This window comes from Neoarius graeffei, chromosome 22, assembly GCF_027579695.1.
Source record: "Neoarius graeffei isolate fNeoGra1 chromosome 22, fNeoGra1.pri, whole genome shotgun sequence".
Taxonomy (NCBI): domain Eukaryota; kingdom Metazoa; phylum Chordata; class Actinopteri; order Siluriformes; family Ariidae; genus Neoarius; species Neoarius graeffei.
The window spans coordinates 23,011,300-23,028,203 of record NC_083590.1 but is presented as its reverse complement, the minus strand read 5'-3'; the positions used below and the strand labels follow the sequence as shown (position 1 = coordinate 23,028,203).

Genomic DNA, 16,904 nt, shown 5'->3' with positions numbered 1-16,904 from the left:
ACATTTAATATATTTCAGAGTTAGTACATTTCATATATTTCAATGTTTTGATTGCTCAATATAATCAACTGATTATGTATGTCTCTAATGTATAAAAATCTATTAAATATTTTGTATATCTTTAGTTGTGTTTGTGTGTTTCTATTAATCCAGTCTTTGACTTGTCATTCCTTGCTTGTTCTTATTCATACTGTGTAGAAATGTGTGAATTAAATAAATATTTAGTATATAGATTTAGGCACGGGGCGGCACGGTGGTGTAGTGGTTAGTGCTGTCGCCTCACAGCAAGAAGGTCCGGGTTCGAGTCCCGTGGCCGGCGAGGGCCTTTCTGTGCGGAGTTTGCATGTTCTCCCCGTGTGGGTTTCCTCCGGGTGCTCCGGTTTCCCCCACAGTCCAAAGACATGCAGGTTAGGTTAACTGGTGACTCTAAATTGACCGTAGGTGTGAATGTGAGTGTGAATGGTTGTCTGTGTCTCTGTGTCAGCCCTGTGATGACCTGGCGACTTGTCCAGGGTGTACCCCACCTTTCGCCCGTAGTCAGCTGGGATAGGCTCCAGCTTGCCTGCGACCCTGTAGAACAGGATAAAGCGGCTACAGATAATGATATGAGATGAGATTTAGGCACTGCCTAAAAGTGGACCTCCCATCTGTTTCTGGGTTGTAGAATTTTCTTAAGCCAGCCTCTTTTGTTGTATTTGTTTACCGGCTATAACACTGGCCACTAGGGGGCGCCCATGAGTGGTAATTACTAACACTGGCCACTAGGCGGTGTGTATGACGGTAATTAACACTGGTATGGTGGCAGGCACGCACAGGACCGAAACCATCAGAAAAACAACTCGACGGGTTTCATGTATCCACACTCTGTACCTACTGTATGGGGCTCCGCTAGAAAAACAACTGCACTGAAAAGAGCAAGTACTGGGGAAAAGATGATCTCTAAAAATCTGATACCACCTGCCAGTGGCAGTTCCTGAATTTTTTTTCAGGGGGGGCAATTTTCCCCCGTTATGTCTACACGGACCATAAATGTCCACAGGACTGAAGTAAATTGACCTAGGTAGCAAATCAATTGGCCGAACTTGTTTTTGCCTGGTAAATTCAGATATCAATATAGACAATATCTCTTCTCTCCACTAGGTGGCAACACTGAACAAGTTAAAGGTGGCAAACTAAGGTAGCCTAGTAAACTAGACCCACCCGCCTAGCGGCCAAAAATATTTTTGCCTACGAGTGGCAAATATTCACATTTAGTCTGGCTTGCCAGGCTAAAACCAAGGAAGATTCATTGTGAAGCCTTCAAAGCAAAACATTTGGCATCACAATCAATATTACATTACTCATTTTTCCAGTTTTCTATAATAAGTAGAGACAAATTCTTAATTATAAACATATTCTAATTTCTTCATTCTAAAGAATGCAATTAAAGTAGCAGGATATAAATCCAAAACAAGTGTTTAAAGGGATAGTTCGGGATTTTTGACATGAATCTGTATGGCATCCCCATCAATAGTGTCGTGCAAACACACTGACTTACCCCTGACAGCGTCCTGTGAGTCCAGTTCTTGTCCAGTTTTGGTCCAGACGAAAGTAGTCTGGCAAGTTTGTTGGGGTCACGAAAGTAAAATGTTTTTCGTCTCAAAACAGTACGTGTTCAAAAGAGTGATATATTTGCATCACAAAACCGTTGCCAAATAAAAAGTCAGACCTCGAAATCGCTTGGCACTATTTTCTCTCCTTTCTTATCACTGCGCGCTGCCGGCTTCATCCAGCTGCGGCTCCAGCTTCAAGGATAAGCTGGAGCCGCATAAGTAGGAGTCCCGGCGGGTGGTTTGTATTCGATTCGTTTATATCCCGACCTTGTCAGCTGTCAGATTTATGTTCATGGACCCGGTAAGCTGGTAAATAATATTTTTTTTCTTTACCAAATTCTAACAGAAAATGAGAGCGCCCGAAAGGGAAAACCAAGCCGAGCCGCCTCACGGCTGTAATGCAAATTGCTTTCCTCCTCAGTATACAAGTGCGCTTCCATGGCAGGGAAAAAGAAACTACCACTGCTGCCTATGTAGTGCCCTATTTATACAAATAGGAGTCATTCAGGATTCAGCCATGTTTTTGCTCCGTGTCATGGCTGAATCCTGAATGACTCCTATTTGTATAAATAGGGCACTACATAGGCAGCAGTGGTAGTTTCTTTTTCCCTGCCATGGAAGCGCACTTGTATACTGAGGAGGAAAGCAATTTGCATTACAGCCGTGAGGCGGCTCGGCTCGGTTTTCCCTTTCGGGCGCTCTTGTTTTCTGTTAGAATTTGGTAAAGAAAAAAATTAATAAATATTATTTACCAGCTTACCGGGTCCATGAACATAAATCTGACAGCTGACAAGGTCGGGATATAAACGAATCAAATACAAACCACCCGCCGGGACTCCTACTTATGCGGCTCCAGCTTATCCTTGAAGCTGGAGCCACAGCTGGATGAAGCCGGCAGCGCGCAGTGATAAGAAGGGAGAGAAAATAGTGCTAAGCGATTTCGAGGTCTGACTTTTTATTTGGCAACGGTTTTGTGATGCAAATATATCACTCTTTTGAACACGTACTGTTTTGAGACGAAAAACGTTTTACTTTCGTGACCCCAACAAACTTGCCGGACTACTTTCGTCTGGACCAAAACTGGACAAGAACTGGACTCACAGGATGCTGTCAGGGGTAAGTCAGTGTGTTTGCACGACACTATTGATGGGGATGCCATACAGATTCATGTCAAAAATCCCGAACTATCCCTTTAAGTTTTGAAAAAGATGAAGAAAAGCATAACCATCAAACAAACATGTGCAGCTTAATTATGTGGGGTTTTTTTTATATGGAATTGCACCATTTTAACAACAAATAATTCTAAATAAATTCTGCAGTTTTTTTTCCCAAGAATTCCTCCAGAAAGCCATGCCTTAAAACACGGGCGCAGATAGAGGGGGGGACGGGGGGGATTCGTCCCACCCAGATTTAAATTCACCTCGTTCAGTCCCCCCCACTTATAGAGAGGAAAAAATGTCTATGCTGTCTTTCTTTGCATAAGGCAAACCTCACGGAAAAATCAAAAGACTAATTACCATTCGGTTTATTGAGGTGTACAGCAGTACAGACATAGCTGCAACTGCGCAGACTGCACAGGTTGCGAGCTCGAGCTTGGTTGCTATGGTTACCCACAAGTTTGACAGGTATATCGGGGACAGCGCCTCCTAGTTCAGGACCCCAACACGGCATGATGAAGGGTGCCAAAAGGCAGAAAACGATTGCATCGTTTTTTCAAAAAAAAAAAAACGACTGTAAGTAAACTGTGCCTTACTTTATCATATCACCTTGCAATTTTTTGATAGTCTGTTCAAAATAATGTCGTAGTGAAAGTAAAATCGTACGGAGTAGAGATGCCTTTCTGGTAGCCTCCTTCTTTCGGTGGTAGCCTGTAGATACAGTGCTCAGAAGGCAGTTTTAATGTTTAATCTGGCGTTCCCTGCCATAATTTCAGCGAGCATATTGTTTCATAAGGAAACTTTGCGAAGAGTTGTTCACTGACTGCCGCTCATACAACACACAGGCATAGTTAGAAAGTCAGGATGCACTGGTTTACACTTTACACACACACGCGTAGCCCAGCCTCTCGCTATGTTTAACAGTTGGAACTTAGCGGTTTTAAAACTAGTTTTGCAATTTCTGTGCGTGATGATAATGTCCAAACTTTGGATTTCCATAGGCTATGTTAAAATGTTATGTCACACTTTTATTTACCACCATAAGTTGTAAAATGAATAGAAAATATAGTCAAGACATTTTTCTGGCCATTTTGAGCATTTAATCGACCCCACAAATGTGATGCTCCAGAAACTCAATCTGCTCAAAGGAAGGTCAGTTTTATAGCTTCTCTAAAGAGCTCAACTGTTTTCAGCTGTGCTAACATGATTGTACAAGGGTTTTCTAATCATCCATTAGCCTTCTGAGGCAATGAGCAAACACATTGTACCATTAGAACACTGGAGTGAGAGTTGCTGGAAATGGGCCTCTATACACCTATGGAGATATTGCACCAAAAACCAGACATTTGCAGCTAGAATAGTCATTTACCACATTAGCAATGTATAGAGTGGATTTCTGATTAGTTTAAAGTGATCTTCATTGAAAAGAACAGTGCTTTTCTTTCAAAAATAAGGACATTTCAAAGTGACCCCAAACTTTTGAATGGTAGTGTGTGTGTATATATATATATATATATATATATATATATATATATATATATACACACATATACACACACAAAATGGAATCATTTGCTGGCAGCTCAGTCTCCCCCAGTTCAAAATTCCTATCTGCACCCCTGCCTTAAAAGGAAATTTAAAGTATTACAAGCATGTCAATGAACACAAAAGACTTTAGTTATTTAGCTATATGCACACACAAGGTTACACAAGGTTTTGTAGTCAGTGCAACTTGGCTTAACAAGTTGGAAAAAAGGTAAGGTGCTGCTGGCTCCAATGAACACATACTGTACAATATATAAAAACTGAAAATATGCTTAATTTACATCAAGTCAGAGAGAACTTGAGGCTACTGAAATATTCCAAGCATGGCAATGTTAAACTGCCATTGGTAAAACAAAAACATGGCAATGTTAAACTGTCATACAACTTCCATTGGTAACACACACACACACACACACACAAAAAAAACTTTTGCCTAGTAAACTCAAATATCAGATATCACTGTACCATCTGCTGTGCTACTTCCAGGGTGGAAGAGAACGCAAGGGTAGCAAAAAAGAGCACTGACTACATCACAGCCAGCTAGCCAAGTTTTCCGGTGGTACCAGTTCTTGTTAAAACCTCTTGAGTAGGTCTTCTCCCCCTTCGTAGACATTTGCTTGATGTTTAAATTCGGTCTAGGAGGTCCTAGCTGTTTGATTGCCGTTTTCTCCTCATTGGTACGACGACTAAAGGGAACTTCTTTCAGAGACGCTATCGTATTGTTACACTCAACACTCGCCATCTTCTTCATAGAATGTTCACACATTTCCCACGCAAGTTGCGTTTTCCAGCCCAAAATTATGTTCAAAACCCGCTAAAATGCACTTAAAAACGTCCAATCTGGCAACACTTGCGCAGCGCAACAGGCGTATGACGTAAGCACGCTGCTTGTGCGAGCACATAAAACCTAATAGAAAATGCATTGGGAGCATGATTTTTGAAAAAAACGTACAAACCATTAGTGTCAATGGGAGATTTTGGGGCAAATCTGAACCTGACAGAAATCACCCCAAAAGGGCGTGGCTACACCAGGCGCGACCTTAGCCTGATTGGACAAAGACATTACTATTGCCGTGGTAGTAGGAGTGATAAAAAAAAAAATATCCCTCCCTGTTTGGGAGTGCGTCGCCCAAATCGCCCCTATTAATGAGCCGCCAGTGCCACCTGCACACCTCTACATAGCATGAAGTAGATGGGTACTAATCCCATATTAGTCCCATTTCTTATTTTCCATTAAAATAAAACTTCATAATACTGAATCACATGACACGCGTGAAAACTATAATCTTTAACCTTCGGGCCAAAGACAAGTCAGAAGAAAATGATGATCCAGAAAGGCCTTCTAGAGAAACACAGCAAGCCCAGTGAGAGCACTCCCACTGACTGCAAGGAGGGTTATGTGGACTACCCTAATCTTAAAGCTTTAAACATATTTCATCTACCTGATTATTGATCATGTATTAAGATATACATCATATTGTCTTGAAACAAGAGGTACACCTCTGTAATCCTGCGAAACACATTAAAACACCAGCTGGGGGGACAGTGTTGGCTACTGCAAGTACAACACGATAAAATCAACTTCATTTTCATGTGAAACAAACCGGCTTAATTATAAATCAGTAGTAGAAGAAAAGCAGTGGACTGTACCAGAGAGAGCATTTCAGGTGTGTACTGTGAAATCAGTGTCGCTCCGTTACATGAACAGGAGTGAAGATTGTTTCTTCTCGTCTTTAAACTCATTTGAAAGACAAACAGACCTTACACTGGTAAAACAACACAGTAAGGCAGAAGTAAATAATCATATCGGGTTAATTTAATCAGGAGCATCACAGAGAAATACACTTTATATAAAAAGAAATGAATGAATGTACAACATGGCCAAACGTGCAGTCTATAGGCGAGACTCGTGGACGGTTACTTGTGAATTGATGAGGTAATAGAGTAAAGCAGGTGGTGAGGGAACAAGAGAAACAAATCAGTGGAACAGCATCAGGCCACAGGGACCTCCAAAAGTTCATCCAGTTTACAAAAGGTTTCAATCGCAAACTCATGTATTTGTGTGGTGGTCTGGGAAAATCCATCACATGTTCCTGCAGCTGAAATTTGCCAAAAGATGAACTTTTTTGTTGTTGTTTAAAATACACTTTGACATCTGATCTTTAAGAACAAATATTTTTTCACCAAAATGATGTAGAAATGTTCTTTATTAACTTATACCTGCGAAAAAGTAACTGATGACATTAAATGTAACTATAAATGGATAAAAGTATGATGTGTCATTCATTAATAAATTATAAAGCTAATTGTTGGCATGTAAGAGGAATAAAATTCTGTGCTGTTATTGGAAAAATAATCAACTTTGGTGTGTTAACTGTAGGGTGTTATGGTGGTTGGCACTGTAACCTTACAGCAAGAAGGTTCCGGGTTCGAACCCCACGGCTGACGAGGGCCTTTCTGTGCGGAGTTTGCATGTTCTCCCCGTGTCTGCATGGGTTTCCTCTGGGTGCTCCGGTTTCCCCCACAGTCCAAAGACATGCAGGTTAGATAAAATCCCCAGCCACTGGGGTTGCACAAGCCAGCGCATGCTTAGTGCCAGTCCCAAGCCTGGATAGATTGAGGAGGGTTGTGTCAGGAAAGGCATCCGGTGTAAAATCTATGTGTTTTCCCTATACAGAGCCCCATAAGGGTCATGGTGGGGATTTTTTATAGCTACGTTTGCGTTCCCTCACAATCATTTTGTATTAACCTTAACCCTAATTGCGAGGTATGACAAAAGTAGCATTATCTACATTAAAGGGGAACTGAAGGCAAATATTTTATTAAATATCGGAATGCATTTTTGATCGCTATTTTGTCTCTGCTATAGCACGTTCTGAGTGTTTGAAATATGCTCTGTAATACATCAGTCCATATGTCAAAGCAATGGCCCTAAACAAGATTCGTTGAAACCTGTGCGAGACATCGTAGGACGGAAGTAAAACATACAGCGGAAATCAAAGAGACCGACATCTGCCAACGTTCCCTGTGTCCGAAATCACTCACTCATTCACTACTCCCTATAAAAGGAATTACTATGTAGAGGACTAGTGCCCTATATAGTGAGTAGGGAGCGATTTCGGACACAGGGAGGGGTTGTCAAAAGACGCTCGCGCCCTCTTTCGAATGTTGATGTAATCAAGCTGGAAGTTTTGTTTGGTTTGATAGCAATCAGGAAAGTTTGAAAAAGAAAAAAAAGTAGGCAGTAATCATCATTTAAACTCGTTTTTGTGTTTGGAAAACAGTTTTTCAAAATTGCAGCACCGACACCTGGCTGACACTTCACGTTTCGAAGTCTCGCACAAGTCTCATAAAGATCGTGCGGATAAGCGACGCCTGCCGTGGACCAAACGAACTAAATTCAACACGGCTAAAAACCGAATAGGCCGATAAGTATAATATTTAATTGCAATTAGTTGCCAATATGAGTCACAATATAAGGTTACTAAAACTGAAAGTATAATTGAATAAACACGTTAATTAAGAAATAAAGCAAGTTTAAAAATGACTTCAGTTCCCCTTTAAGAGAAAAAAAAATCCCCACTATGACCCTTAGGGGGCTCCATATTCCCAGGACACCACACATTTATGAGTTGAGTTGCTCCCATCACTTTTTGTTATTCTTTAAATATGAAATACAACACTTTGGTGATTCCCATGTGTCTCTTGTCACCATCTACGCCATCATTACAGATTGTATTAGATGTTGCCCGTCTTTCTGAAAAGATATGAACCTCTGGAGGACCCGTGTGACCTTCATAATAACACAAGACAAATGAAGCGGATAAAACAAACCCCATTTCCCAGCATTCCCCTTTGCATTCATGATGCATCACAATTCTTCCTTCGCTCCCTTAAGCACCAAGGGGTTGGTCGCTTCCCGTTTCAAGAAGCTGAGGAAGTCCTTCACGTCACGGCCCCCCTGGTACCCAGACACAGCATGTTAATCGAACACACACACATTCGTACACTTACAGTAAGTGTGTATGAAAGAGATACACATTTTTAGCTTGTGTATCTCACTATAATCATACCGTTTATCATGCGTGTTTTGTCCTTTCTCTTCACACAACCTTTATTTATACAGTTAAACGAACAGCCATAATGGTGTAATGTGATAATCTCAGTCATAATAGTGCTAATACTTGCAGCAAGGCACCTGTTGCATGCCAAAATGCTTTGTCGAATACTACAATCAGATTAAAGAGGCTAATCAAATCCCATGGAGAATCAATGGGAAGATGAGCCACACAAAGAAAACGCAACTAACTGAAATTATGGGAAAGTGCATTTTCTGATATTGAGTCAATTTAAAATGGAAAATTTAAGAATTAAGTCATTTATTCAGAACATTTAAAATTAGAACATCTGTATCGATTTTGCAGATGTAACGGTATGATTATAGTGAGTGTGTGTTACCTCATATCGTCTTGGTTCATCCTTCCTCAAAGCAGGAACAAAATATATTGTGGGAAATCTGCAAGAACACAAAAGGTTAAAAGGACAACTTTTAAACAGTTAAAATGACTTAACTGTAAATAGTGATAGTTTGGAATACGCACCCTTCTACATCATAGCCTTGTGGGACGTCGTTCACAGTGGCGTCCATTTTTGCAATCACAATGTTGGGGTCGTTGAAAAGCTGAGGAGAATTTATTTATTTATTTTTAAACATGATGCAGTATATTTAAATTCTTATCAAAATCAGCTAACAGAAGCTAAAAGCAGGCAGCAACGTTGACTGTATCAGCTGCACTGTTTCGTGTCATGATGGCTCACCTCCTGTCCAAGTTCGGCATATTTCGGTTCGAGTTTCTTGCAGTGGCCGCACCATGGAGCATAAAACTCAATCAGTACATCTTTCTCTGGATTATTCACAATCTCCTCAAACGTGTCTGCAACAACCACCTGAACACAAACAAGCTCATGAAAGCATGAGAGTGATGTGTGTAAAAAGGAAAAAATTTAAAGTTCTTGTTATTTTTTGTCACACTTATAATTATTTTTTTTTTTAAAAACCCGTACATAAATACCCATACACTTTAGCCTAGGCCCGCCCATCCTAAGTGTGACGCAACACGAGGGCCTGTTGCGAGCTTAGTCTGGCAAGGCAAGCTATCTCCAGCTCTTCCAAGCTCCCGAAAAATCGGGAACCAATCAACTTTGAGCATCTCCAACGGCCCTGGGTAGAGGCGTGTTCAAGGCAGTGACGTAGTAAAACTGCGACCGGAAGCCATAGATTGTTTACAGAATCTATGCCGGAAGCACTTCATTCACTAGAAACATTACGAACATGGAGCAGCGGCAAGCCTTTGACACAGCGGTAGATGCTGTATTGAAAGCATTCAACGGGAAGTTCTCATTGAAAACGGAGCAAAGAGCAGCCCTGGAGGTATTTATTGAAAGGAAGGACGTTTTCGCCTTGCTCCCAACCGGCTTCGGTAAGAGTTTAATCTACCAGTTAGTCCCGCTGGTAGCCAAATCAATGGGGCTCAGCGAGAATCCTATCGTCGCATCACATATGTCAGAGGAAAGAGTGATGTGATTGGTTTAAGCTTCGTCACAGCCTTTTCTGGCTTCGACCAGTAACAAACTGAGGCATTTCAGGGAGGCGGGTCAACTACGCGCTTTGGGAAATGGTTGGGCTTAATATCTATGCCAGACCAATGCTCGCAGAGCTTTGAAGTTGCGTTAGCCAGACTACATACACTTATGCCGGTCAGTAAATCTGGATTCTATAAATATGCAAATGTAAGACTCAGCCAATTCCCCTGTTAAACTGGCACTTCATGGCCTGGCATTGGCATACTGGAACCTGATTGGCTCTTACATTTTATGACATAATAATACAAAAACCATGTATATGGGACATTTCCAAGAAGATATTCAGCTCTTGGTTATTTAAATGAGCAATGCAAAACTTTTGACGTGACGATTTTTACATTTTGAGCGGTCTGCTCACTCAGATTTGTTTAACAGTTTAATTAAAAAAAAATATTTGATTTTATTTTTGAAGTTTAGAATTATTTTCACAATCCTCTTACTACTTATTTGTTGTGTCCTATATATATATATATATATATATATATATATATATCATCATCTCTAGCCGCTTTATCCTTCTACAGGGTCGCAGGCGAGCTGGAGCCTATCCTAGCTGACTACGGGCGAAAGGCGGGGTACACCCTGGACAAGTCGCCAGGTCATCACAGGGCTGACACATAGACACAGACAACCATTCACACTCACATTCACACCTACGGTCAATTTAGAGTCACCAGTTAACCTAACCTGCATGTCTTTGGACTGTGGGGGAAACCGGAGCACCCGGAGGAAACCCACGCGGACATGGGGAGAACATGCAAACTCCACACAGAAAGGCCCTCGCCGGCCACGGGGCTCGAACCCGGACCTTCTTGCTGTGAGGCGACAGCGCTAACCACTACACCACCGTGCCGCCTGTCCTATATATCCAGGGGACCTAATTATATTATAGAGCAAAACTATTATAACCTTTATATTAAAATATCCAACATCTTTAATTGATCTCAATGGTGAACAACAGGAGTGGAAATAAGATGTAGAGCAAAAACATTTGGATTAAAAAAAATAATAATAAAAGTTGGGTTGTTGTTTTTTCTCTTAAATTACACAGCTGAACCAAATTCATCTCGTCATTATGAAAAATATGAACAATTATTCCACGTTTAAATCGTTAAAATCTGTTGAATTCCCGAGTAACAGCACTGTAACCGCTCAGGGGAATAATGAAACTACAGCCAACAAAAATTAACACCGGAGTCACTAAACACAACACAATTATTTAAATATAAACATTTTGTTTGTGGACTTTTCCTCCATCACAGACACTCACCGGCCACTTTATTAGGAACACCCATCCACCTGCTGTTTTATTTTCTGCAGTTCTCTAATTAGCCGATCCCTTAACAGCATGAGAATGCATAAAATCATGCAGATACAAATCAAGAGCTTCAGCTAATTAACATTCACTTCAAAACATCAGAATGGGAAAAATTGCCATCTCAAAGTGTGACTTTCACTCCGGCATGGGTGTTGGTTTGAATATTTCAGAAACTGCTGATCTCCTGGGGTTTTCACATGCAACAGTCTCTAGAGTTTACACAGAGAGAATGGTGCGGAAAACAAAAAACACTTGAGTGAGTGAGGGACAGTTCTGTAGGCGGAAACAAACGCTTTGTTGATAAGAGAGGCCAGATTGGTTCGAGCTTTTTTGCCAGGAAGGATATAGCGACTCATAGCAACTCTTTACACCCGTGGTGAGCAGAAAAGCATCTCAGCATCCAACGGCAGAACAACAAATCGGGTTCCACTCTTGCAGCCAAGAACGAGTTCCTATTAAAGTGGCCGGTGAGTGTATGTATATAGCACACTGAAATTTCAACTTGCTAGGGCTATATGAGGTCCAATTGATCAATCAGACTTTTATTAGTACTCAGAAAATCACTGATATCTTCTGAATGTCAATTTTGCATGTCTCATATGTAACAGGACGTACGTGAACTCTTCATGCATGGTGTATTTGTGTCCCAATCGGGTCCTGATGGTCACAAACGGCATGTCACTTCCTTCTGTTGTACCCAGACCGTACTCTTCTTCAAGCGCGTCCATAAAGTCTTGCCGGTTAGCCACGGAGTAGTGCAGGCCGTGATCCTTGTACTGAGATGCCACCTTTAATACTCTGAGAGAAACAGCACAGCTCAGGCTTGGAGACATCATCTCTGTCTTTACAGATCTCTCTGGTGACGGACACCCACTCACCTGTTTCTCCAGTAGTTGGAGCCTTTGGGGTTGTGTAGATAATCCGGGTCATAATACGCTGTCAGCAGGTCTCTCTTCCTCAGCTGATCTTTATTTTCTTTGGTAAGATGTGGGCAGATTCCATAACTACAGAATGTACACACGGATCAGGACGTTCAGTACTGCTAAAGAATTTCAGTATGTAGGCTTGACTATGTATGCAGATACAGTTAGGTCCATATATATTTGGACACTGACACAAATTTTGTTTTTTTACCTGTTTACTGAAACATATTCAAGTTATTAGTTATATAATGGACATAAAGTCCAGACTTTCAGCTTTCATTTGAGGGTATCCACATTAAAATTGGATGAAGGGTTTAGGAGTTTCAGCTCCTTAACATGTGCCACCCTGTTTTTAAAGGGACCAAAAGTAATTGGACAATTGACTCAAAGGCTATTTCATGGGCAGGTGTGGGCAATTCCTTCGTTATGTCACTCAATTAAGCAAATAAAAGGCCTGGAGTTGATTTGAGGTGTGGCGCTTGCATTTGGAAGATTTTGCTGTGAAGAAAACATGCAGTCAAAGGAGCTCTCCATGCAGGTGAAACAAGCCATCCTTAAGCTGCGAAAACAGAAAAAACCCATCCGAGAAATTGCTACAATATTAGGAGTGGCAAAATCTACACTTTGGTACATCCTGAGAAAGAAAGCAAGCACTGGTGAACTCATCAATGCAAAAAGACCTGGACACTCACAGAAGACAACAGTAGTGGATGATCGCAGAATAATTTCCATGGTGAAGAGAAACCCCTTCACAACAGCCAACCAAGTGAACAACACTTTCCAGGAGGTAGGCGTATCAATATCCAAATCTACCATAAAGAGAAGACTGTATGAAAGTAAATACAGAGGGTTCACTGCACGGTGCAAGCCACTCATAAGCCTCAAGAATAAAAGGGCTAGATTGGACTTTGCTAAAAAACATCTAAAAAAAGCCAGCACAGTTCTGGAAGAACATTCTTTGGACAGATGAAACCAAGATCAGCCTCTACCAGAATGATGGAAAGAAAAAAGTATGGTGAAGGCGTGGTACAGCTCATGATCCAAAGCATACCACATCATCTGTAAAACACGGCGGAGGCAGTGTGATGGCTTGGGCATGCATGGCTCCCAGTGGCACTGGGCCACTAGTGTTTATTGATGATGTGACAGGACAGAAGCAGCCGGATTAATTCTGAGGTATTCAGAGACATACTGTGTGCTCAAATCCAGCCAAATAATTGGCGTTTCATAAAACAGATGGGCAATGACCCAAAACATAAAGCCAAAGCAACCCAGGAGTTTATTAAAGCAAAGAAGTGGAATATTCTTGAATGGCCAAGTCAGTCACCTGATCTCAACCCAATTGAGCATGCATTTCACTTGTTAAAGACTAAACTTCAGACAGAAAGGCCCACAAACAAACAGCAACTGAAAACCGCTGCAGTAAAGGCCTGGCAGAGCATTAACCCTTTGGTGACTGACCCCTTGAAAATGGTTCCTCCAGGAACGATGACGTTTCAGTTGTCAAGACAACGGAAAAACTAAAATACAAAAACAGAAAGATACGTCACACTGCTCTTGTGCACAAAACAAAATGCTCTTGTATTTGTATTTGTATTTTAGTTTTTCCGTTGTCTTGACAACTGAAACGTCATGGTTCCTGGAGGAACCATTTTCAAGGGGTCAGTCACCAAAGGGTTAAAAAGGAGGAAACACAGAGTTTGGTGATGTCCACGAGTTCAAGACTTCAGGCAGTCATTGCCAACAAAGGGTTTTCAACCAAGTATTAGAAATGAACATTTTATTTACAATTATTTAATTTGTCCAATTACTTTTGAGCCCCTGAAATGAAGGGATTGTGTTTAAAAAATGCTTTTAGGTCCTCACAAAATGCAATCATTTTGTTCAACCCACTAAATTAAAGCTGAAAGTCTGAACTTCAACTGCATCTGAATTGTTTTGTTCAAAATTCATTGTGGTAATGCATAGAACTAAAATTAGAAAAATGTTGTCTCTGTCCAAATATTTATGGACCTAACTGTATTCACTCACCAGCTACAGCTTAATAACATGACTGTGTGTGTCTGAAATCCGAACCTTGTGATTTAACATTATGTTCTGATGTATTTTTGGCTTCAATTTCCAGTCGTATTAAGAAAGAGCAAATGCTTACATGTTGTCTCTGATGAAGCGCCGTAAACCAGTGATGGAAAACGGGCCTCTGTGCAGTACCACGCTGTCCTCAAACTTACTGGCCAACCTGGGAGGCCTGAATAACAGGATACCCCTGCAGATACAAAGACATTTTCGAGAGCATGTTTAATACGTTTCCTTACTGATTTTGCACTTTGCCAAATCTCAGTCCCCTGATCTGAACCCCAGTGAAAACCTGTGGGCTGAGCTGAAGAGAGAGAGGGTCACAAGAGAGGGTTGAGGACCCTGGATGATCTGGGGAGATTGATGGATGTAGCGTGGACATCATGTAATTCGGAGCGACTTGCAGGAGGAGCATACAGGTGGGTCAAGCCGAGCATTGCAGTTTAGCTTTCACAGCTTGGGTGGAGAATAAACCAGGTCAATGGTGATGAAAAAATAAGCCACTCCCAAAGTTTACATATTGCTACGAACATGGGCCTAAAAAGCACCACCAGCAGATGCCATCTTGGAAGTTACATCCCAAAGCCAAGCCAACCACACAACTGTCATAGCAAGCCACGTTAGCCAGAACCCAGTGTTACCCCAATGTGTATTTAGTGTATGAGAGGTGGGAACGCAAACCCACCGGTCATAAACTGCCAAGAAACAGTTAGTAAAAGAGTGGAAACTCACCTGCCGACTGAGCCAAGGAGGAGAAAGGCAACCAGGGGGAGGATTCATGGAAAGCAGAGCCAGTGAGTGGTTAGCATTAGCCAGCAGAGGAGAAAATTTAAAAAAGCTGTAGTGGCGTTAATCCGTAGGATCCGCATCGGAGTCAATAGAGCAGGGGAAAATTAGGTTAATTAGCGTTAGCAAAGTCATACAAAGCAATGGAAAAAACAGGTCCATAAAATGACAAAGTTGCAGAAAAGTAGGTCAACATGCAAAACACTGACCGGCTAATTAACAATTACTTTGTTAATTAGAATTAACAGGTGATATTAAATTCTCATGACATTCTGGATAATAAAATTAATTTTACACACTCATCATCTTTAAAGGAAGTATTAAACCAAGATGAAAATCTATTGATGAACTGTGTGTCATTGTGTCTCTGCAGGTTGTGTAATTGTGGTGTCTCAGATGAAGGTTGTGCTGCTCTGAGTTCAGCTCTGAGATCAAACCCCTCACACCTGAGAGAACTGGATCTGGCCTTTAATAAACTCAGAGACTCAGGAGTGAAGTGTCTCTCTGCTGTACTGGAGAATCCTGACTGTAAACTGGAGAAACTGAGGTAAGATCATTTCTGAGAGTCACATGACCTGCTCCTCAGGTGCACCTGCTCCTCAGGTGCACCTGCTCCTCAGGTGCACCTGCTCCTCAGGTGCACCTGCTCCTCAGGTGCACCTGCTCCTCAGGTGCACCTGCTCCTCAGGTGCACCTGCTCCTCAGGTGCACCTGCTCCTCAGGTGCACCTGCTCCTCAGGTGCACCTGCTCCTCAGGTGCACCTGCTCCTCAGGTGCACCTGCTCCTCAGGTGCACCTGCTCCTCAGGTGCACCTGCTCCTCAGGTGCACCTGCTCCTCAGGTGCACCTGCTCCTCAGGTGCACCTGCTCCTCAGGTGCACCTGCTCCTCAGGTGCACCTGCTCCTCAGGTGCACCTGCTCCTCAGGTGCACCTGCTCCTCAGGTCAGGTGCAATGGTGAGACTGAAGCAGAGGTTTTAGGTTCTTCATCAGTGTCCTGAGGAGGAAGATTTGTTTCTTTTCACTGCACACTGATGATTTGTCAGTGTCTTTGGGTCAAATGTACATATGTGAGAAGTTGCAGCACAAAACGGGACGTGATGAGGCTGCAGCGTGTCTGAAATTACTGTGAAATTTACTACAACATTGTACCAAATGACACAAACTGCACCTGAGACACAAACGAAGTGCACTCTGTGTGAGCTGCAGGGTTTAAAAGCAGCAGTGATATGGAAAGTGAAAAGGCAGAAAATTAAAAACAAAAACGGATCAAATAACTGTGTTTAAAATAAACTGGAAACCACAGCAACTAGCCTTTTTTAAAAAAAATTTCCTTACATTTGAAAGTTTGTTTGTTCGTGAATTTACTTTCAATATGTCTTTATCTGCTATGAACAGGGTCGCCAGATCTGCTTAACAGAAGCAACCCAGTGGACAAGTAATTTTCCCATGCAGGACCCATGTAGTTTTCCCTCATAGTTCTTTCACTACAATCGTAAAATGGTAGTCTGGTTAACACCAGACCATATCACAAGTGAAATATGGTCTGGAATCCGCCTATTGAAGTTCTCGTAGGGGAGGTGTGGTTTACGATTGTCAACGGCCGTTTATTGGACGGTGCGAATGTCTATCATTTGGCGTATACGTAGCCCATGGCCAATCATGGCAGTTGTACCCGGTGACGTAGTTAGAGCGACGAAGAGGCGAAGAAGATAAGGAAAGAGAAAGAGAAGGCAAAACAAAACTGTTCTTTTTTTAAAACAAACTTTCGCTCTAAACTATTCAGAACAGTGTCTAAAGCTTGATCGAAAGTTTGGTTCGTATCGCTCGCCGCCATGTTAAATGTGATCCGTAAACAGTCCCAA

General features: G+C 41.8%; 1 protein-coding gene across 1 annotated transcript in view; it reads left to right on the top strand.

The window, feature by feature from the left end:
- Positions 1-16,904, top strand: part of LOC132870779 (NACHT, LRR and PYD domains-containing protein 12-like) — a 165,524-nt gene that overhangs the window by 130,000 nt on the left and 18,620 nt on the right. Inside the window, 1 exon segment of the mRNA XM_060904635.1 lies at positions 15,414-15,587. Coding sequence (XP_060760618.1) covers positions 15,414-15,587 — 174 coding nt within the window.